The sequence below is a fragment of the Capricornis sumatraensis genome, chromosome X (genome assembly GCF_032405125.1).
Source record: "Capricornis sumatraensis isolate serow.1 chromosome X, serow.2, whole genome shotgun sequence".
NCBI classification, from domain to species: Eukaryota; Metazoa; Chordata; class Mammalia; order Artiodactyla; family Bovidae; genus Capricornis; species Capricornis sumatraensis.
Window position 1 is genome coordinate 91,146,360 of NC_091092.1, and position 21,766 is coordinate 91,168,125.

Genomic DNA, 21,766 nt, shown 5'->3' on the forward strand with positions numbered 1-21,766 from the left:
TCTTCCTGGTGGGGCAGCCAGAAAAGTGCTTCCCCTCCCCTACCTCCCCAGATTCTCTGCAGGACATAACTCCCAGGGAGCCATTGTGAGCTCACAGGAACTGGAACTTGTGCCCACAAGTTCCCTTCTCAGACATCCCAATACCTTCTTCATGTCCATATAGACCCAAGCCAAATGCCGCCTCCTCACTAATCCCAAGCCACATTCCTGCCTCTGCCTTCCCTTAGGGTAAACCAAAACCCCAGCTGCCTCTGGGCTCCCGAAGCCCTCTGTCTGGTTCTCTTAGGAAATCCATGATATTTAGCCTCAAGAATCTGGACCGAAGCTGGCCTCACTCTGGTATCTAGCCTCCCAACTGGTCCCTAATGATCCCCACCTCCTGCTATTCACACCCTCATGTACCATAGTGTCCCAGGGTCGGTCTGTTGGACCGGCAGCATCTGGCAAATGTGATGGGATGTCACTTCTGAGATTAGGTTAGGAAAGACTGCAGCTTCTATCCTGAGTACTCTCACTCGCTTGTGCTCCCTCTCTCAGATCCCTCGCTCTGGGGGAAGCCACACTGTGAGCAGTCCTATAGAGAGGCCCATGTGGCAAGGCCCTGAATCCTCCTGCCAAAAGCCAAATGAGTGAGCTTGGAAGCAGACCCATCAACCCCGGTCAAGCCTTTAGAGACTACAGTCCCACCCTATAACTTGATCACAGCCTCATGAGAGACCCTATGCGAGAGCCACCAGTCAAGCCACCCCAAGACTCCTGGCGCTCAGAAACTATATGGGATAATAACTGTTTGTTGTTTAAGCTCAGTCTTTACATTCAGTTTTAAGCTACTACATTTGGGGATCATTTGTTATGCAGCAATAGATACTTCCCCATTAGACTTGAATAGCACTGAGAGGTGGGCCCAGGCCTGGTTCCTGAATCTCCCCACCAGACTATGAGGCCAGTACTTGAGGGATGGGTCCAGGCTGGGTTTCTCTCTTTTTAGCTCAGCTTGACACACTGATTGACACAGAAGAGGTGTTCAATGAAATGTGTCATATGAATGCGTAAATGAGTGATTTAGATCTTCTCTTTAATACTTCTTTCCTGTCTTCTACCTGCCTCCTCTCCCAACCCCATCACTAACTCCAGGGAAGCATGACCAAGCTTAGGGCAGGGCCAGATCACAGAGGTTAGAGCAGAATGATTTCTTCTCTTATACACTTTCATTTATTCATTCAACAATTTTTACCAAATATCTTTTTGGTTTTAGGAAGGAAACTAACATGTACTTAGCAATGCCATATACTAGGTGCTTTCAGATATATTATCGAGTTGAACTCAACCTTCCAAACAGCTCTAAAAAGATGGTTTTATCTTCATGTTATTGATCATGTTTCAGTGGAGTTAAACAGTTTACCCATGGTCACATAGCTGGGAAATGCCAGAACTGGGATTTGTACCTGATCAGCTGCGCTGACACACTCCAAGCCTAGAATGATCTCCCACCACTATCACTGCCACTTACATTCCCACCCTTCCCTGCTTTTCCTGATGCAATGCTTATGCAAGAAACACCCTTCTGACTATCTCTGACTTGCTAACTCTTCGCTGCCTGCTAAGGCCCAGCTCCAGTGCTGTTTTCTCAAAGAAGCCTGCTCTCGTCCTCCCAGAAGAAAATTTCCTCTCCCTCCTCTGGGTTCCCACAGCACTATATGGGATCTCTTCTCACGGCTCTGAGTACACTCTTTCAGGAAACAGTCCTGTGCACATGTGCCTGCTATTTCCTGCTTGCTTGGGGAGATCCTTGAGAAAAAGAATCCTGGCCAATTCACCTGTCTCCCCCACGGCGCCCAGCACAGAGCCTGGTCCATGATCGTGTGGTGTAAGGGAAAGCTTTGGAACCAGACAGAGCTGAGTCCTGATCCAATTTGGAAAAGTCACTTCACCTCTCAGGGTTGTGGAGCCTCAATTTCCTCCTCTGTAAAACCAGGATAGCACCCCCAGTCTCGAAGGCCATTTTGAGGCATACAGAGGACCTGATATAGAGTAGGAGCTGTTAGTTAGGCCTTGATCTGATAGTGGCTCATGTTCCAGACTGAGAACTTGCTTGTTTGAACAATATAATTTTTCTCTTGCCAATCCTTTCTCATCACCCTCACAGTCCCTACTCAGATGGTAGCTATTTATTGTTCTCAAAACAACAACCTGTTGGGCAACTTCCTTGAAGTACAGGTAAAAGGTTGTAGTAGCAGCCAGAGCATGGAGATGGAGAGGAAAGGCCCTTTTCAGGGATGCTGACCTGTTTGGAGAAGGAGTCCTCAAGCTCCGTGATGTCGTTAGAAAACTCTCCAGATGTGGTGACGGAGCTTCCCCCACCATCGATGCCCCCTCCGCAGGAGCCGCCATATGGGAGCCCCCGTTCAAGCCGGTGGCTCCGGGCCCCAGCCATGGCACCCTCGTCCAGCGAGGCAGGCTTGCCCTCGAAGTACGCGGGGTTCTGTGCCTTCTCATATTCCTCAAAGGAGAACTGCATTCGCATGTTGGAAAGGATGATGCGGCGGGACATGCGACTCTCTGAAGCTGAGCTGCGGAGCCGCTCAAAGTTCTTGTTCATGCGGTACTGGCGGAAGGCCGTCTGGATGGTCCTGGCGGCCCTGCGGCTCAGGAAGGAGCCCCCATACTTCCTCTCCAGCATTTCCACCTGGCAGGGGAAGGTGGAGGGGAACAAAGTCAGAAACTCACAACAGCCTCCTCATCTCCCTGGGCCTCAGCTGCACCACCAACCAAGTCATAGCTAACTGCTTACAGCTGCCTGGACGCACCAGGCTGGGGTCTGTGTGGTGTTCTCACTATAAAATCAGATAGCACATGTCACACGGGACTGAATTGTGGTTTTCTTTTTTTTTATTTACAAAAAGTAGGTGTTCACTATTTAAAAAGAAAAGAAACAGAGAAGCTAAAACAGGAAAGAAAGGAAGACATAAATTGAAGGCAAGAAGGAGAAAGAGAAGAAGAGAGAGAAAGAGAGAGGAAGGAAGGGAAAAAGGGAAGGAGGGAAGGAAGGGAGGAAGGAAAGAAAGTTGCTTCACCTAAACTCCCAACACCTAGGCATAATCATAATTACATTTTGGGATATATCTTTCCAGTTTTTTTACTTCTGTACACAGTATTTTGTGCCCCCCTTTTGGCTAAACAATCTCTAGTGTGATACATGTGATGTACTGGAAAACAGTGTTGTGAATTTGTCAACTTACATGTGTGCTTCTCCCCTTACACTTAGATTATTGAGGACTTGGCCTTTTATCTACACTTCTCCAGTGCCCAGCATGGAGCTCACTAAATACTTGCTGAGTTAATATCAGACTCAGTGGATGGGTGGTGAATGGGTCAGTGAGGTCCCAGTCAGGTGAAGCGTTCTTCCATTCCAGTCTCACCATCCCTCCCTGGACACCACCTTTGAGCACCACATTCCAATCTCTCCTTTGGTCCTCTCACCCCCCCATCCCCGCTGGCACCCCCACCCCTGACCAGAGCATCTCTTGGGTACCTTCTTGTCCTGCAGGTCCGTGGAGAGTTCATAGCTGTCCGACAGGGCCTTTGAGCGCTTTATCTCCTCCTCCTCCTGCTTCCTCAGGGCAACACTGGCTGGCTGGAGGCGCGCCCGCTGAGCCCAGGGAAGGCCCACCCCAGCAGGGGGGCCCCCCATGTGGCTGCTGGTGGGGGGAAGCTGGCTCAGCCGGTAGGGGGGTTGGCTCCCAGGACTATCAACCGCTGTGCTCAGGTCACTGCCTGGGGCATCACCCTCCACACTGTGGGGATGAGATAAGATGAGCCAGGATGTGGGAACAGGAGACAGGCCTGCTGGGCCAGACTGAGAGTGGGTGGACCAGATCCCTTCCCACAGCACCATCCTCCCCAGCCTCCTCACAGATACAGAGACCCCAATACTTAAAGGCCAGAGGAGAGCCCTACCCCCAAAGTGTTCTTATTCCCCTCACAGTCCTATCCCTTCCCCTTCAGCCCTGTCCCCTCACAGCTCCATCCTCAAATGCCCTCTCCCCCGTCACAGACCCCCACCCCATCACACCTCCATCCTTTCAGACTCCTTTCCCTCCAGCCAGGTCTTCTCACTGTCTTGTCCCAAGTCCTACTCTACCCTTAGAGCCTGGTCCCTTCATGGCCAGGTCCCCTCACAGCTTTATCCTCAGACCCGTTTCCTTCCACTCCTACCCCTCAAGTTCCTTTTTCTAATCTTCTTAGCCCCTAACAGCTCTGTCCCCAAATCCCTCCTCCCCTGAGGGACCAGTTCCCTTATATCCCCACCCTTCAGACCTCCTCCCCTCCCAGCCTGATCCCCAGCACCATCCCAGATCAGCTCTGTCCCTAGACCTGAGCCTACTCCTCTCCCTGCTCACCCAGCCCTGCCCCAGACAGCCCCACCTCTGCCCCCAGAGGCCAGGCTCCAGGCCTGGCCAGTTTTCAGCGTTCCCTGGCTGCCAGGCTGAGGGCTCAGTGACAGTGGGAGGCGCCTCCCACCAGCATTCTCACAGGTAAAGAGCTGCCCTGCGGGGCAACTTCCTTTTTCTCCTCATGGCCTCCTCTGCTCAGCTCGGGGGAGGGGGAACAAGGGCGAAGAGTGGTAGGAGCAGGGCACTGGGTCTTGCCCGCCCTGGTTACCCAGAGCTGTTGTTCTGCCAGACCTGCTCCCACGGTGCCATGGCAACCAGGCTGCCAGGGAACTCAGGTGGCGACAGAGCCCAGCGCCCTGAGCCCAGGCAGGCACGGTGAGAAGCCACAGAGATGGGAACAATGGAGGGGGTTTGGGAGGGGGGACAGGCAGGGAGAGGCATGGAGGGGGTTGTGGGGGGAATGGGTATGGCTGAGGCCCAGAGAGTGGTCTGGTTTGGGCAGGCACTGGAGCTCTTGACCAGTGAAAGGGTTAAGGGGCCACTCCCTGGCCCCTACCTGACAGAGGGCAGGGCACAGGACCAGAATGGGGGGCAAGCTGGGGTGGGTGTTGGGAGGCTCCCAGCCATTTCAGGAGTTTGAGCTACAATGGTCTTGCCAGCCTGACAGAAGAACACTTTGGGCTGGGGGCTTAGGGGCTGGGGGCGGTGGGGTACAACGTTGGTGCTGGCTCAGCGCTAATGAGGGCTCCTGCCCTCTGCTCATCCCTGACCCTTCCAACTGTTAATCTTCAACACTGTCAGGAGCAAAGTGGAAACAGACTGAGCGGCTGCCCTGAACCCCAAATGCTCTCTCCTCCCGGGCCTCTGGGGCCTGTGAAGTCCCCCTTCATGGGTCAGATCCAGCCCAGTGCCCCCCAGGCATCTAAGATGCACCTCTCTCCCCCTCAGGACTGCAGGATCCCACCCACCAGCGTCTCAAACCTCTCCCCTCTCAGCACATGCCTCCCAGTTTTGATCAACTTTGTTCACGAACCATCCATGGTTCCCACTTGCATTCCTCCAATTTAAAAGAGAGAGAGAGAGAACCCAAGTCCTTGTTGTGGCATTTGAGGCTTCTCCAAGACAGAGTAGCTAATGTTTTGTTGTTGTTCCGTTGCTCAGTCATGTCCAACTTTTTGCGATCCCATGGACTGCAGCACACCAGGCTTCCCTGTCCTTCACTATTTCCCAGACTTTGCTCAAACTCATTTTCATTGAGTCGGTGATGCCATCCAACCATCTCATCCTCTGTTGTTTAGTAAGGCACTATTCTTGTGCTTAGTCACTCAGTCGTGTCTGACTCTTTGCAATGCTATGGACTGTAGCCCGCCAGGCTCCTCTCTCCATGGGATTCTCCAGGCAAGTATACTGGAGTGGGTTGCCATTTCCTCCTCCAGGAGATCTTCCCCAGCCAGGGATCGAACCCAGGTCTCCCACATTGCAGGCAAATTCTTTACCATCTGAGCCACCAAGGCTACTATTCTTACTGCTTCACACTTAATAACTTGCTTACTCTTCAAAACAACCCTATGAGGTAGGTATTATTAATCATCTTCATTTTATACATAAAAAAACTGAGGCCCAGAAAGGTTAATAACATATCTATGGTCACACAGCTATTAATGATAGAGTCAGGATTCAAATCCAGGCAGTCTGACTCCAGAATTCACACTCTGCAGAGTTGGCTACCAGCCCCCCACCCCATCCACTCTTCCCTCCAACCTTGCCCAAATCCTGTTTCTCCCCAATACTCCCATTGTCCTTTCCACCTTCCCAACTGCTCATACAGTACTTTCCACCTGGAATGCTGTCCCTATCATCTTCTGCCACCTGCAATCTGAGAACCCCCCCTACACACCCTAGTTCCATCAAAAGTTAGGTCATATGCCACCACTAAGAAGGCCTCCTGAAGCCTGCCTCCAGCCAGAAATGATGGCTGATCCTGTTCAGGGCTCCCACACACAGCACATGTCTGTCCTTCTTTTTATGTAGCAGGTTAGCTTTGGCAAAGCGTGACAGCTATTTGTGTTCCTGACTCCCAGAATCCCAGCACAGGAAGAGAGTTTGGTAATCTCCCTGCTAGGAGAGAGCACGAGGCCTGGAACAGAGTAGGTGCTCAGTAAAAGCTTCTGGAGGGAGGAAGTCAGTAAATGAGCTCTGGTGGCTGGGCTAATAAATCCTCTCACCTGATCTCTGACCTCAACTCCAGTCTCCTCTTCCCAATCCATTCTCCATTCTGTGGCTAGAGAGAGCTTTCCAAAGTAGAAATCTGACCATGTTGCTCCCCTAAAACCCTTGCATGGCTTCTTATAACTCATTCAACAAATGACAATTGAGCCTTTTCTACATGCCAGGAACAGCGCTAGGTGCTGGAAATATAATCATAAGCAAGACGTGTGAGTTTTGTTCCCTCAGGGAGGTGACATTCTAGTGGGAGAAGAAGACTATAAATATATACTATCATTTCAGGCAGGGAGAAGTGCTAGGAAGGAAAATACAGCAGGGTGATAAAAGGTGCTGTTTTAGATGTGGTAGTCAGAGAAGGGCTTTTTGAATAAATGGCTTATAATCAGAGAAGTGAGAGAGCGAGCTGTGTGGTTATCTGAGGAAAGAGCAGTCCAGACAGAGGGTAGAGCCAGTGCCAAGGCCCTGAGGTAGAACTGTGCCTGGCATGTTTGAGGAACAGCCAGAAGGCCGGTGTAGCTAGGGCAGAGTGAACAAGGGGAAATGAGATCAGAGAGGCAATGGGAGCCGAAAAGTGAAGGGCACTGAACCTACGATAAAGACATTGGTATTCGCTATGATTGCGATGAGCAGAGAAGGGACATGATCTAACTTATGTTTTACAGGAATCATCATCCACAGGATAACCTCTAGCTTCCTCACCTCACCATAACCCCACCTTCCTCCTTCCTCACCATGACCATGGATGGTTCTCCTGACCAGACCTCTGCCTCACACACCCTCTGCCCCTTTACCCCAACCTGGCGACCTTCTGCTCTCTTCAACATTTAGCTAAGGTGTGACCTTCCATGTCTTCCTGAGCCCTTCACGCAGGATGGCTTACAGGCCCCTCTTCTGTGCTGCCATAGGGCCCTATAGTCAACTATATCCCTAGAGCAAGGGCATTAACTGGCTCATTGTGTGGGTGTGTGCCTAATCATATCCAACTCTTTGCAACCCCATGGGCTGTAGCCCACCAGGCTCCTCTGTCCATGGGATTTCCCAAGCAAGAATTCTGGGGTGGGTTGCCATGCCCTCCTCCAGGGGATCTTCCTGACCCAGGGATCAAACCTGCATCTCTTTTGTCTTCTGCACTGGCAGGTGGGTTCTTTACCATTAGTGCGACCTGGGAAGCCCCTTGAAAGCTTACAATTTACTGAGGCAGGCACCAGTAGCCCCATTTTATAGAGGAGAACACTGAGGCAAGAAGTCACGTAAACTTGCTCGAGGTCACACAGGATGCAAATCCAGAGCCCGGGCTGCCTTCTCATGACATCATGTTGCCTCTCCCTACTTCGGGCCCCGCGCTGCCCCTGGCTTTCAACTCAGTGGCAGTTCTCCCCTCGAGAGCTCTCTCTTCTGCTTTGGTTGCAAAGGTAATAGTGACAGGGAGGTCAAGCTGTCAACACAGCCTCCTAAAAAGGACAGAGATTGAAGGCATCTTACAGATTGCTGACGGAGTGGGACCTGGGGATGTGGGATCCCTTAACTCAGAACCCCCAGAACACCAAGGAACATGCTAATAATGTGGAAAAATCTCTCTTACACAGACTCATATTCTCTCTCTGTGTCTCTCACTCACACACACATATGCACACGCACACACACACACATACACACACAGAACATGTTGTGCAGTAACAAGCTGGGTGGACCTAGGTTCAGGTCCTGATGGCCATCCACCCGCTGTGTGAGCCTGGGTGTGTCTCTTTATCTCTATGCACCTCAGTTTCTCATCTTCGTGGAGCTCAAAATGCTATTCCCTCTTTGGATTCCTGGACTTCAGAAAGGCTATGGGAGATGTACCTCTCCCCAGATTCCTCCCAGCCAGGAGCAGGAGCAAAGGAAACACACACACACATATATATTTGTGCATTACACAAACAACCACAGTATAAAGCTGCAAGTTCTCAGGGCTGGGGAACGAAGGAAGTGCTGGGGGAGCTCAGGAGAAATTTTTCTTGCTGGGGAGGGGGCCAGGGGCTAAGCAGAATAAAAATAAACTTACAGTGCACCTTCCCTGTGTCAGGCATTTTCTGCATGTATTTTAACTGCATAGCAAATGGGAAAGAAGAATTAGGATTTTGATTTTGCGGGTGAGGAGAAGGCTCCGAGGGGGAAATTTAGGCCAAAGGTCTCAGGACTAGCAAGTGGCAGAACAGGAATTCAGAGCCCAGAGCCTGCGCTAGTTCCCCTGCTGCCTTGAAGGCTTCCTGGGGTGGGTGGAGTGGGGGAGCTATGGAATAGGGCCTTGCCTAGAAGGAGTTGGTAGAGATGAGGCATGAAGGACCCTGGGAGCCAAGGCACTATGATGGGGAGAAGTGCGGCAGGATGGGCTGTAGGGATTCGGGGTAACATGCCCATGGCAGGGGCACTGACCCATTCTGGCTGCTGCCCCTAATGGGAGGTCTCTCTCCCTCCTTCCCTTTATTGGCACTGCCCAGAGCCAGGCAGCCAGCAGGGGATGGAATCAGGATGCGGTTGCCATGGAAATGAATGGGGGCTGTTGCTATGGATACCATAAGATGAGGGTAAGAGGAAGCTAGGGATGCTGAGGACTATCCCCATGACAACTTGGGCTGAAGTGGGGGACCGGAAGTTAGAGACAAGAAAACAAGACAAGGAGGTCAGCACACCTAGATGAGGAAAGAAACGCTGGGCTCTGGAGGAAGACTGGGCAAGGAGACCAGACCCAGCAGGGGCTGGGGGCAGAGGGGCGGAGGGACTGCAGTCACCTCCCTCTCCCCTGACAGCTTTTCAGCAAGCTGTTTCTGCTGCCCAATCCCAGCGCCAGGGAGACTCCAAACCTGAGGCCAGCCCGGCTTGGTACAGGGACTTGCAGGGAAGGGAGAAGCCATCGCAAGGGCTCACTGGGTACCCAGCAGGCAACGTAGGCTTGGGAGCACAGAGATCAGGTTTGAATTTCAGCTCTGCTTCCTTTGCAGCCCTAAAAATAATAGCTGTCATTTACTGAGGACCTACTTTTAGCTAGGCCCAGCAACTCCGCAAGGTCTGGGTTGTTTCCCTGGAAGGGGATAATAGAGATGAAGAAACTGAGATGCAGAGAGATGAAGTCATTTGCCCAAAGTCTCAATGGTCAGCAGTGCAGGAGCCAGGAGTCAAATCATCACTCATGCCTGTACCCACCAGCCCAGCACTGAGCAGCCCCTCTGGAGCCATTCTCCAACATCCTGTGCCTTCACACAGTGGCACACAGAGGGCCAGACGCTGAGTAAATATTTGTGGAGTGTTTGAGCGAGAAAGTGACCCAGCAGAAAGCAGGAAAGACTGAGATTAAATGGAAGAAATGCCTTTGAGAGCAATGACTCACTGGTTTGCCTGGCCAAGGGTAGAAGATGCTCAGAACTGGCATGGACTTCTTGAACTGTCTAATTCCAGAGATCCAAATTAAGGCTCACAAAGTCAAAGTGACTTGCTTGCTCAGGGTCACACAGGATGAGAACCCCAATTCCCTATCTTCTGGGCCAGCGTCCCACTTGCAGCTTTTTAGCTGAATCTGTCTAGTCCCCACCCCACCCCCAGCCCTGTGAAGCTCCTAGATGTTGGCGACAGCAGGCCCCTTGCACTTCCCAGGCTACAGCGAGCTGATCCATAGTGCCATGCCTGCGCCCAGTCTCTTAGCTTCTTCTGCCCATGGTGTCCTCCCTCTCTCCTCCACCTGCAACCTTCGCTGATCTGGCTGAGCTCATCTCATCCTGTGGCGCCCTGAGCAGGCCAGCCCCGCTGGGAAGTTGGTTCTGACTCACTCCCACTCCCCACAGACCCTGACAGGATCAGACACCATCCCTTTATGTTTTGTGCACACTCATGTCACAGGCCGTGTTTGTCACTGGCTAACTTGAGATTCTCTGTTGAAGTGTTCATTGCCTACACTGCTCCTGCTTCCCATGGGCAGTGGCCTGGTGTGATTTACTGCTGTGGACCCTCCCTATGCCCAGGCCAATGCCCCGCAGCTACCTTCGTCCCCTAAGACCGGAGCAGGCAGCCATGTGTGTGTGACCATCTAGCTTGACAACTGCCAACCTAAAAGCCACAGCCCCACATGCTCAAAAGCCACTGAAACATATTCTTATGATTATCTCCACCTGGGACACACAGAGAGTCTGCAGGCACAGAAATTTGCCACCTCACACACTCAGAATCCCTCACACCCAGCCTCATACAATCACATTCCCTCAGATACACAACAGTGTACAACCTCTCATCCTTCTCTCACCTGCTGGCCTCATGCATACATGTGCACAGGCACACACTTTCCCCTTACAATTGATAGAAACCTTCCCCATTCCCATACCAGAGGCCCTCACCCACTTCAGTGGCCTACACAGGAGTCTACACCCCCATATCTCCCATGATAGCCATCTGATCTTCAGTTGAGCCCCTGTGCCCCTCAACTTTCATCCCCAATCAAATGAAGGGTAAAGTGGTCTCTCCCTCCACAGCCAAAGGTCACCTAGACTCACACAACCAGCTTGAACAGAGCAATCTACATACCATTCCCCAATACAACCCTGGAGCGCTCCACCAGGTTTTGGTCCATGCTGTACCTGACTCTCTAATGCCTCCTCACCTCTCAAACCATCTATTCAAACCCTTCCCAGCCTTCCATTCGTGCCCCTCTTCCTCCAGAAGACACCACCACCCCCAAATGATCCTGACATCTCCCTCCTCTTTGGGCCAGGAACATATTTTGCTCATTATTGAGGCCATATCTGCTCAATCACTTCCGCCCTTCAGGAAAGTACCCTGCCTACTTTCCCAGAGGAATTTTCATCTCCCCTGAGAGATGGAGAACTTAAGGGGAACACAGCCACTGTCTTACTTTGGGTCTCTCATGGTATTTAGCTTGAAGCCTTGCACACAGTAGGTATTTGAGCAATGTCTTCTGGAAGACTAAATAAAGGAGAGAGGAAGAGAGAGGGAGGGACAGAGGGAGGGGAGAAATAAATGAAAATTTGAATGAGTGAGTGAGGAGCTGAGTTGAGTGCCTAAGTCAGTTAAGCAATGAGTGAAGAGTGAGGCGAGCCTCTGGAAAACTACTGGAGCATGTGAAGGGTATGTTGAAGGGAGGAGGGAAAGAAAGGAGAGGAGAGACTCTCACCTGGGCCTTAATCAAAACAGGAGCTACCAATCACTGTGCAGTTGCCAACCATGCATTAGAGCCTATGCTGAGCCCCTTGTGTTTCTTCTTGCTAATCTTCATGACAACCCACAGAGGAAGATCTATTCTCACTATACTCAGGAAGAAAATGAAGCGCAAGGAGAAGAAAATATTTGCCCAAGGTTATACAGAGAGTAAGTGGCAGAACACAAGGTAAACTCAGATTTGTCTTAAAAAAAAAAAAAGGCTCAGAAGGGGAAAGCAGGGGCAACGAGCCCACTTAGGAGTCTCCTGGCTTTGCTCCTAACACAGACTCATCACGGAAGGTGTAGGTCCTACAGCTCACAGACGACACCTTCTGCCTTCCTGCCAACAGCCTCTGGGGATTCTTAGAACCAGCCTCTGGCAGGTGCAGGAAATATTTAGGGTCATTGCATCTGGAGGCAGCGGCTTTCCCTCAGACTCCGAGATCCCTAAAGCTGTAGAATAGGAACCTTGAAAGTACAAAATCAAGGACTCGTAACATCACAGAATGTTAAAAGCATACCATCAGAATTTTTAAAATGGTAGAATCATGAAATCTTAAAACCACCGTATTATAGAATCCCCAAATCACAGCATCATAGAAACAGAAACACATGGAATGTGTCACTGAATTATCCTCTCTTAAATTCATGTAATCATAGTTTCTTAAAATTGTACCATCTCAGATTCACAGAATGTCAGAGCTGGAGGAGCCCTTGGAGATCCTCTGGTCCAACTTCCCCTCCTCCTTTTACACATGGGGAAACTGGGTAGCAGAGAGGCCAAGCCACGTTTCCCAAGTTGACCAGTTCATGCCACCTCAGGCTGAAGAAGGCTCTAGGCTTGCCCATGGCAAGAGCGCCGCACCATTCATTCATTTATTGAGTGCCTTCTGGGTGTTGACAATACCAGGAATCAAACCCTACTCTCTTTCCCAGCCCCTGTTCCCAGCCATGGATAGGAAAGAGGGTAAGGCCCTGGTGGAAATGGGGAGAGGGAAGTGGGTAGGGTGGAATATACATCAGACAGAGAGAAGAGACCAGCTTTTATTGATGGAAATTCTTTTGTACACAGCGACACGCACTCTGAAAGGCCTTTTCCTCCTGATCATATTTACAGAGCACTATGGGAGCGGCAGGGGGCACAGGATGAGGCTGTCAAGCAGAAGAGATGGCAGCAATGGCCACAGCGAGGGAACGAGCAGGCTGGGTCCCAACCCCTTCTGGTCCTCTAAGCCCTAGGCACCCTGCATCTCTGTTTGTGCTCACAGAGGACAGAGGTAGGTCCTTGGGATGTCATTTGGAGACCTCTCCAGGAGTGGCAGGCTCCAGGGTGCCTGGGAAGTGGGGTGCGGGTATGGGAGGGTCCAGGTTTCAAGCTCCAAGCTCTGCTGCTCCCACATTTTAGTCAGACCAAGGGCTCCAGCCTTTATAATTCGGAGGCTGGAGTCCAGGGGAGACAGCAGCAGGGGTGGGAATTCCAAGAAGGGAGTGGACAAAGATGGGGCAGGATGCTTGCCCATCTGGTTCCTGAAGCAGGGACGGGGTCCCATGGGGGATCGCGGGGGTGGGGGCTGGTTAAGGCTTTTGCTTCTGCATAGAAAATGACCCTTGTCCTCTCAGTTACCGAGAGGAGGGACTACTGCACTCGGAGGCCGGACAGCAGAACTGATGAGCGTCTTCCTCTTCCTCTTCCTCAGTCTCCTCCTCCTCCTCCTCTTCCCTGGGGCCAGGAAGGGCAGGGTAGAGGCCACAGGCGGCGGGTGACAGAGAGAGGCAGAGGCATTAGTTTGCAGAGCAGGGGAGATACAAGAAGGGCTGGAACCAGGGAGATGGGGCTAGGATGGGAGTTGGAATGGGAAGGCCAGCGTGACCAACAGGGCCACACCCATCAGTCTCCCAGGAGCCTGTTGCTCGTCCCCCTCTGGGACTGGCCCTCCCCCACACTCAGGCTGGGCTCCAACTTAAGGTTACACCCAGAGTAAGTAAACTCCTTTTCTGATCAGACTGGTGCCCAACCTTCATTTTAATATAAATAGTAGCAACCAGCTCTGTGCTGGCACTTTGCATGTATCATCTCATTTAACCCCTGCAACAACTCTGCAACATTTTAAAGATGAAGGAATTGAAGCTCTGAGAGATTAGATAACTGCCCAAGGTCACACAGCTGGATGAGTGGTAGAGTCAAGATTTAAACTTGGAAGTTCTTGGAGCTCCAAGTCTCAGGCTCTGCCCAGCAGGTCCTTTGGATAGACTTGGTACTATCTCCAGAAATCCATCCTGCCCTTGAAGGACAAAGATTTGTATCTCCTGAAGGCTTCAGGGTTTGGAATGTGGGAGATGCTTAGAAATGGAGTGTGTGAAGTCCACAGCTTTGGAAGCAAACAGACCTGGGTTCCGAGACCAGCTCTACAAGTGCTTCTAGGCTGTGGCCCCAGGCATGTTAATGCCCCTCTTGGAGCCTTGGTTGCCTCATCTGTAAAAATGGGGCTTATGGTGTCAACCTCACAGGATTGTTGCAAGGGCCGGAATACATGTCAAGTGCCTGGCAAACAAGAGCGATAAGAACATGGTGATGGTGGTGAACTGTTCAGGAACTGAACCTAATTAACAAAGTGGCCCTTTGCCACACAGAAGCACCACAGTGGTGGGAGGAATCATTGCAGGAACAAGCACACATTTCTCAGGTCTTGCAGAACAGTACCAGGGACCAGTCACTGGAGCTGGACTACAGTTTCATGGGGCGGATGGACAGGCATGGGAGCTGGGGCAGGCCCAGGTGTCTTGGGAGTGAAAACGGTGACAGATCTCCTAGGGCTAGTGAATGAAACAGTCTTACCCCGCTCCCAGACCCCGTGGCTTGGAGGATGAAGGAAATATGGAATCCAGGGTACTGGAGGATCGGGAAGACAGGGGAGGAAAGCGGATAGGCAAAGGGAAGGCACTACTGTCCACGTGACAGGCAAGGGTGCACGGGTGCCCGCATGCACGTACACACACTCACACACACACACACACCCTCCTCATACTCAGAGCTCCCTCTGACACATTGTTCCACAGACTCACTGAGGCAGCAAAACCACACGAGCCAGGGCTCCAGTCCTGGGCGAACAGCTCCTCCTTCCAGAGTCTCCCATTCCTCATCTATGAAAGGAGACAGAAACTCCACACTTCTCAAGGCTATCACGGGTAACAAATGATCTTCCAGTCCCCCGGCTCGCTCCCCTCCTATCCGAGCCAGGCCCCTGCTACCCTTCACCTGACACTGCGGTCATCTGATTTTCTCTCTCCACTCTCCTGGACCACTCTAGGCTTCCTATATCCCACCTTTAAGTGACAATCTCCTGACACCCACCTCGGCTCCCCTTTGCTTCCTGCACAAAGTTCAGATTCCTCAACCTGACATTCAAAGCTCCCCCACCCTATGGCCTCACCTGGCCTTTCCTGTCAGGTGGAAGAAGCATAGGCTTTAGAATTAGACAGACCTGGGTTTAAGTATCAGCCCCACCATCTACTATCTAGGTAACCTTGAGTCCATTTCTTCACCTCTCTAGGACTTACTTTCCTTATCTGCAAAATGAGAAAATACCTATTCTGTAGGTTATGGTGGGAGTAAGTGAATTCAAGTATGTAAAGCACCCGCCACAGGGTAGGTTTGGTGCCTCACACATGGTAACTATTATTGTGACTGTCAGCATCAGTGGCATCAATGTTACCCTGCTCACTCCAGCCCAGCCTTCATGAAACTAGCTTGTCCGTTACTCTGTCAACATGAACCAGCCGTTTCATGCCTCTATGCTTTTGCTGACTCTGTTTCTTTCTCCTGCACAGAGCTTTGCCCTTTGAAATCCTATCTAAACTTCACAACCCCGCTCAATTGCTGCTTCTTGCAAGAAGTCCTCCCTGACTTCCAACCAGAAATATTCTTTGCTTCTTCCTAGCTCCAGCATCCATGCTCTCCATGTTGTTGCTTTGAACTTTTCCAAGGCATTTCTTTCACCAATCCCCTCAATGCCCTTGTATTCCCCCTACCACCACCATCTCTGCTTTCCTTCCCTGTGGGAAAGAGAGGACACTTATACTATTTAAGGCCAGTCTCTCCACCCAGGCTCTGGAGCCCACCCCTGCTACCTCCTCCATAACAATCATCCCCTCTCCCTCCAGTATTTCAACCTCTCCCTCTCTGTTGCCTCCTTCCTACCAACATTTATAGAAGCTCAAGTCTCTCCCATCTGGGAATAAAAACCCTCTATCTGCCCCCACATCTCCCTCAAGCAATCACTGTCCCTCTCTCCTCTTCACAGCTAAGCTTCTTGAGAAATTCGTCTACACTGGCCATCTCCACTTCAGTACCTCCCACGGGTTCTTCAACCCACTGCAATCTGCCTCATGTGCCCACCAAGCCACAGAAACTCTTCTTAGTAAGGTCGCCCAGGACCTCCCACTGGTTAAAGCCAATAGACTTTCTCCCACCCTCATCTTCTCCCAGCTATAACATTTGCCACTCTCAACAAGCCCCTCCTGTGTGCAGACGGCTCTTCCCTTCCTCTGCTTCCATGAGCCCACTCCCTGCTGGTTTTCCTCCTACTTCTCAGGACCACCCCCAGCTCCTCTTCCTCTCCCCATTCCTTATATGTTGGTACCTCTTCTCCAGTTCTGCTCTGGTCCTCTTCTCTTTCACTCCACACTCACTGTCCAGGGATCTCATTCCATTCCATAATTGCAGGTATGGCTGAGGACCCCCACATCTCTCTCTCTCTAGCACTGACCTCTCTCCTGGGTCCCACCAAGCCTAATGCTTGCTGGAATCTCCACCAAGATGGCCCTTAGGGCCTTCAGCATCTTACCACTGCAAACCCATCCTCCTGCATTTCCCACCTTCGTGAAGGGGCGCCACCACCCAGTGGCCCAAGCCTAGATTCTTCCTGCTCCTTTAGCAAGTGAAGTGAAAGTCACTCAATTGTGTCCATCTCTTTGCGACTCCACTGACTATACAGCCCATGGAATTCTCTAGGCCAGAATACTGGAGTGGGTAGCCTTTCCCTTCTCCAGGGGATCTTCCCAACCCAGGGATCGAACCCAGGTCTCCTGCATTGCAGGCAGATTCTTTACCAGCTGAGCCACAAGGCAAGCCCAAGAATACTGGAGTGGGTAGCCTATCCCTTCTCCAGGGAATCTTTCCAACCCAGGAATCAAACCAGGGTCTCCTGCATTGCAGGCAGATTCTTTACCAACTGAGCTGTCAGGGAAGCCCTTCAGCAAGTCAGCCACCAAGTTCTGCTGATTCTACTCCCCCTGCTGCTGCTGCTGCTGCTGCTGCTGCTGCTGCTGCTAAGTCAGATCAGTCGTGTCCGACTCTGTGCGACCCCATAGACGGCAGCCCAACAGGCTCCTCTGTCCTTGGGATTCTCCAGGCAAGAATACTGGAGCGGGTTGCCATTTGCTTCTCCAATGCATGAAAGTGAAAAGTGAAAGTGAAGTCACTCAGTCATGTCCAACTCTTAGCGACCCCATGGACTGTAGCCTACCAGGCTTCTCTGTCCATGGGGTTCTCCAGGCAAGAGTACTGGAGTGGGTTGCCATTGCCTTCTCCGTCTACCGCCCTAAATAGCTCTAAAAGACTACACATGATCTGGCTCTTGCTAACTCATCATCGACTCCTCTTGCCCCTCACTCACTCTTTCTCCAATCATACTGGTCTCCCTGCCATCCCTCAAACATAACAAGCCCACTCCTGCCTCAGGGCCTTTGCACTCACTCAAACATCATTCCCCAGGTAGGTGTGGCACCAGACACAAGCTATTAACATATATTTAGTTGCTTATTTATTATCCGTCTCATCCACTTAAGATCCATCAGGGCAGGCATCTATTTTGTTTACTGCTGTATCTCTAATGCCCAACGCACTGTCTAGCACTCAATAAATATTTTTTAAATGAATGAATCCACTGCCAGACCTGAACTCCAACCTTGGTCATCTCTACCCCCACTATCTGCTCAGCCTCTGACTCCAGTTCTCTCTTCCTCCCAATCATCTCTCAAATCCACTTCCTCTGCTCCCTCCCCACGGCCACTACCTTAGCTCGTTGTGCTTGTGTTGTGCTTAGTTGCTCAGTCTTGTTCGACTCTGTGACTCCGCAGACTGTAGCCTACCAGGCTCCTCTGTCCATGGGGATTCTCCAGGCAAGAATATTGGAGTGGGTCGCCATTTCCTCCTCCAGGGGATCTTCCCAACCCAGGGATCAAACCCAGGTCTCCCACATTGCAGGCAGATTCTTTACCCTCTGAGCCACAAGGCAAGCAAGCCCAAGAATACTGGAGTGGGTATAGCCTATCCCTTCTCCAGGGGAACTTTCCGACCTAGGAACTGAACCAGGGTCTCCTACATTGCAGGCAGCTTCTTCACCAGCTGAGCTACCCGGGAAGCCCTACCTTAGCTTACCTCTCTTGGATTTCTGGAACAGACTCCACCCTCATTTCCCTTCTTTCTGAAATGCTAACTTGATCATGTTTCCTTCTCTCTTCAAGAGCTGCTCTCGTAGCTCTCCAGCTGCCTACCGTGACAAAGGAGCCTGGACTCTGCAAACGGCTGTCTAAGGTGTATCTAATCCCTGCCTCAGTGTACACCCTTACCGTTTCTCACCTCCAGGCCTCGGCACTCACTATCAGAGCATCTTCTCCCACCTCCATCATTCAAAATCTTTACAGACCTTGGATGATTGGCTCAAACACTACTTTCTTCAGGAAAATAAATATGTGACTCACAAACCAGAAGTAATTCCTCTCCAATATGCATAGAGAAATAAGTGCCTCCAGTGTCACTCAGGATCTCCAAGAACCAGGACGGTAGTTGGCAATTACATCTGAGCCCATGGACTTTGGGTGCTGGGCGAGCATTAACAGAGGTTCCCTTTGCCTCCTGCACTATTACCCTGGATTCACGTCCCTGGGGCCCTCTGCTAACACTGACTCACCCTTGCTTTCTCCCTTTCTCTCACCTGCTGTTGGATCTATCTCATTAATAACTCTCAAAGGATTTAGATTCCATAAGGTGAAATTAAAATGCTTCTTGGTGAACAGTGTCCACTGGAGTAAAGCAACAGAGTAGCACTGCTCCAAGTCATTTCTTCAATGCCAACACCCCAGGTTAGGCCTTCCAGCCGGCCTCCATGCATATGATCCATTTTTCATACTGACTGCTAATGTGATGTTTCTAAAACACAAATTTTACCTAATTTTTCTATTTAGTATCCATTCACATGACACTTCATCACTAGCAACACTGGTTGTTAACTTTTTCTGGAGGAACACAAAACTCTTTATGCATTTAATGAAAGCCAGGAATCATCTCCCCAACAGCAAATCCACACAACCAGACAAACACAACATTTTGCATTCAATTTCAGGAGGTTCCCAGGCCACCTGAAGCCATTTGGGACCCGTGCAACCCAGGCTCTAAACAAACCTCTGGCTCTACCCAACAACATCCAGGTTCTTGTGCGTATGCTATTCTTTCTGCCTGGAATATTCTGGCACACTTCACCCTTTCCCTTGGCTGCCTCTGAGTCATCCTCTAAGACTCAGCTCTTAGGCTGAGATGACCTGCACCAGCCCTAGGTAGGGCTAGATCTCTCACTGCTGTGGAAGCCACTCCACAGCACCTCCCACGCTGTGCTCTCCTTTGTCATAGCCCTCTTCAGTCTCCCCAACTGACTGGGAATTTGTGGAAGGCAAGAACCATTACCCAGCATAGGCCCTGGCCACAGCAGAACTCCCTAAGTGTCTACTGAAATTAACATTAATAATAGCTACCCTTTTTCTTGAGCACTCATTATGTGCCAGGCACTCAACAAGGTGAATTCTATTTATGATCTCTTCTCTTTACGACCCCATGGACTGTATAGGGCAGAATACTGGAGGGCAGAATACTGGAGTGGGTAGCCTTTTCCTTCTCCAGGGGATCTTCCCAACCCAGGGATGGAACTCTGGTCTCCCAAATTGCAGGGGGATTCTTTACCGGCTGAGCCACAAGGGAAGCCCATGGTCTCTTCTACTCCTCAATAAATAAACCCCATGATGCTGGTGGTTCTTTTTGACAGATAAGGAACTAGGCTCAGAGATGTAAAGTCGGTTCTTTAAAGTCACCCAGTTAGTGGGTGCCAGAGGTGGAACTGAAATTTGAGACCATTGCAAGTATTGGTCCACCATGCTCCCCTGCCCGTACTGTGGACAGCATCAGTAGTGGAATAGGACCATGAATTAGGGCCAGAATGCTCTGCCTGGGCTCCATTCCCCAGGGCCATCTACATTTATTTTCCCCCCTGTGTCACCTTCATGCCAAGAGTAGAGACCTGGCTCTCTCTCTTCTTTTTCCTTCTTCTTCTTCTTTTTTTTCTTTTGGACATGCCACACAGCTTGCAGGATCTTAGTTCTTTGACCAGGGACTGAACCCAAGCTCTAGCAGTGAAAACACCAAGTGCTAATCACTGGACCGCTGGCAAATTCCCTGGTCTCACTTTTTATAGTGCAACCCCTGGTCCCTTCCCATGTACTACATTCAGCCTCCTCATCTCAAAACCCCACTATAGTCAGGTCCATCCTTTGCCCAGAACCATCCCTAGACATGTACAGCTTTTAAATCCAATCCAATCCAAGGCTATACACTGTCTATGAGGAAAACAAGACATGGGTCGCCCCTGCTCTTCATGAGTTGATAGTCATGCAGGAGTTTTACATGTACCATCTCCAATCCTAAAATCAGCCCTGAGAGGTAAATAGGCATTATCCTCATTGCACAGATGAGGAAATAGAAGCTTAGAGGCTTGCCAAGCGTCAAGCTGGTAAGCAGCAGAATTTGGACTTGAATAAAGGTACTGACCCAACTATATTCCCCCATTAGGTCATCCTACTTAGAAGAGGCAAAAAGTAGGCAACCATTTCTGGCAGGATTGGGGCATAAAGGAAAGCTATTACTCTTTCAAGACTTAGTACACATCCACTCCTGTAGGGGACAGGTGAGGTGAGGTACCCCTCCTCTGGCAGCACTCTGAACCTATCATTGTCTATGGGGTCTCTCTCCCTTCTAGACTTGAGCTCTCTGACTGTAGGATCAGACACAACTCATCCCCATGTCTCACCAAGGTTCAGCACAAGGCCTGTCTGAGAGCATGCAGGACAAATGCTTGCTGAATGAATGAGGTGGCATTTGAGCAAGTTATTAAAAGGAAAAATAACATCTGAACAGGTGGATACAGGGGAAAGGCATGGAGGAGGAAGGAAACAAGTTAGTAAAGGCAAGGAATTGGGACCAAGAAAAAGGCCAGTAATTTAAAAACTGTGACAGGGTATGCATAACATTTTTTCATTGTTTCAAGAGGGTTTTCTTTTCCTTACAAAAATGGATCATACTATAAGCTCTGTTCTGCAATTTGCTTTTTTCATAGAATAATCAGTCTTGGAGGTCTTTTCAGGTGAGTATATAGAGATATATCTTTTTCTTTTGATCTACTACAGAGTATGGGTGGATCATGAAAGAAATCCTACTGATGGACAGGTAGGTTGTTTTAATTGTTTGCTATTATAAGCAATGCTGCAATGAACATCTTTGCATATATCTGAAAGTAGTTTTGAAGGATTTCTAAAAGGTGAATTGCTGGGCAAAGAATGCACATTTTGTTTAAAATGTAGATAAAAGTTATTTCCATAGCTTTAACATTTTTATAGACCAGCTAAAAATAAAGATTATTCCTACTCACATAATCCTGTCTTCATCTAAGAAGCATACATCAAGCAACCTTTTCATTACGAGTTGGCTGAGAATGCTATCCTACAAAAGGGCATGTGATAAAGAGCTGCACAGTGTGGCTTATGTTTGCAGCTGGGGTTGGGGTGTTTAGAAAAGGCCTCTAGCTGGCCACGTTGGGGTCTATCTAATAGTGAAACTCTAGAGAAATCTAGCTCTGAAA

General features: G+C 50.3%; 1 protein-coding gene across 1 annotated transcript in view; it reads right to left on the reverse strand.

Moving 5' to 3' along the window:
• The window catches only part of LOC138070851 (IQ motif and SEC7 domain-containing protein 2), a 76,820-nt gene that overhangs the window by 15,551 nt on the left and 39,503 nt on the right, over positions 1–21,766 (reverse strand). Inside the window, exons 3-4 of the mRNA XM_068962135.1 lie at positions 3,533–3,794; positions 2,285–2,686 (exon numbers count right to left, since the gene is read on the reverse strand). Coding sequence (XP_068818236.1) covers positions 2,285–2,686; positions 3,533–3,794 — 664 coding nt within the window. The remainder of the gene's footprint in view (positions 1–2,284; positions 2,687–3,532; positions 3,795–21,766) is intronic.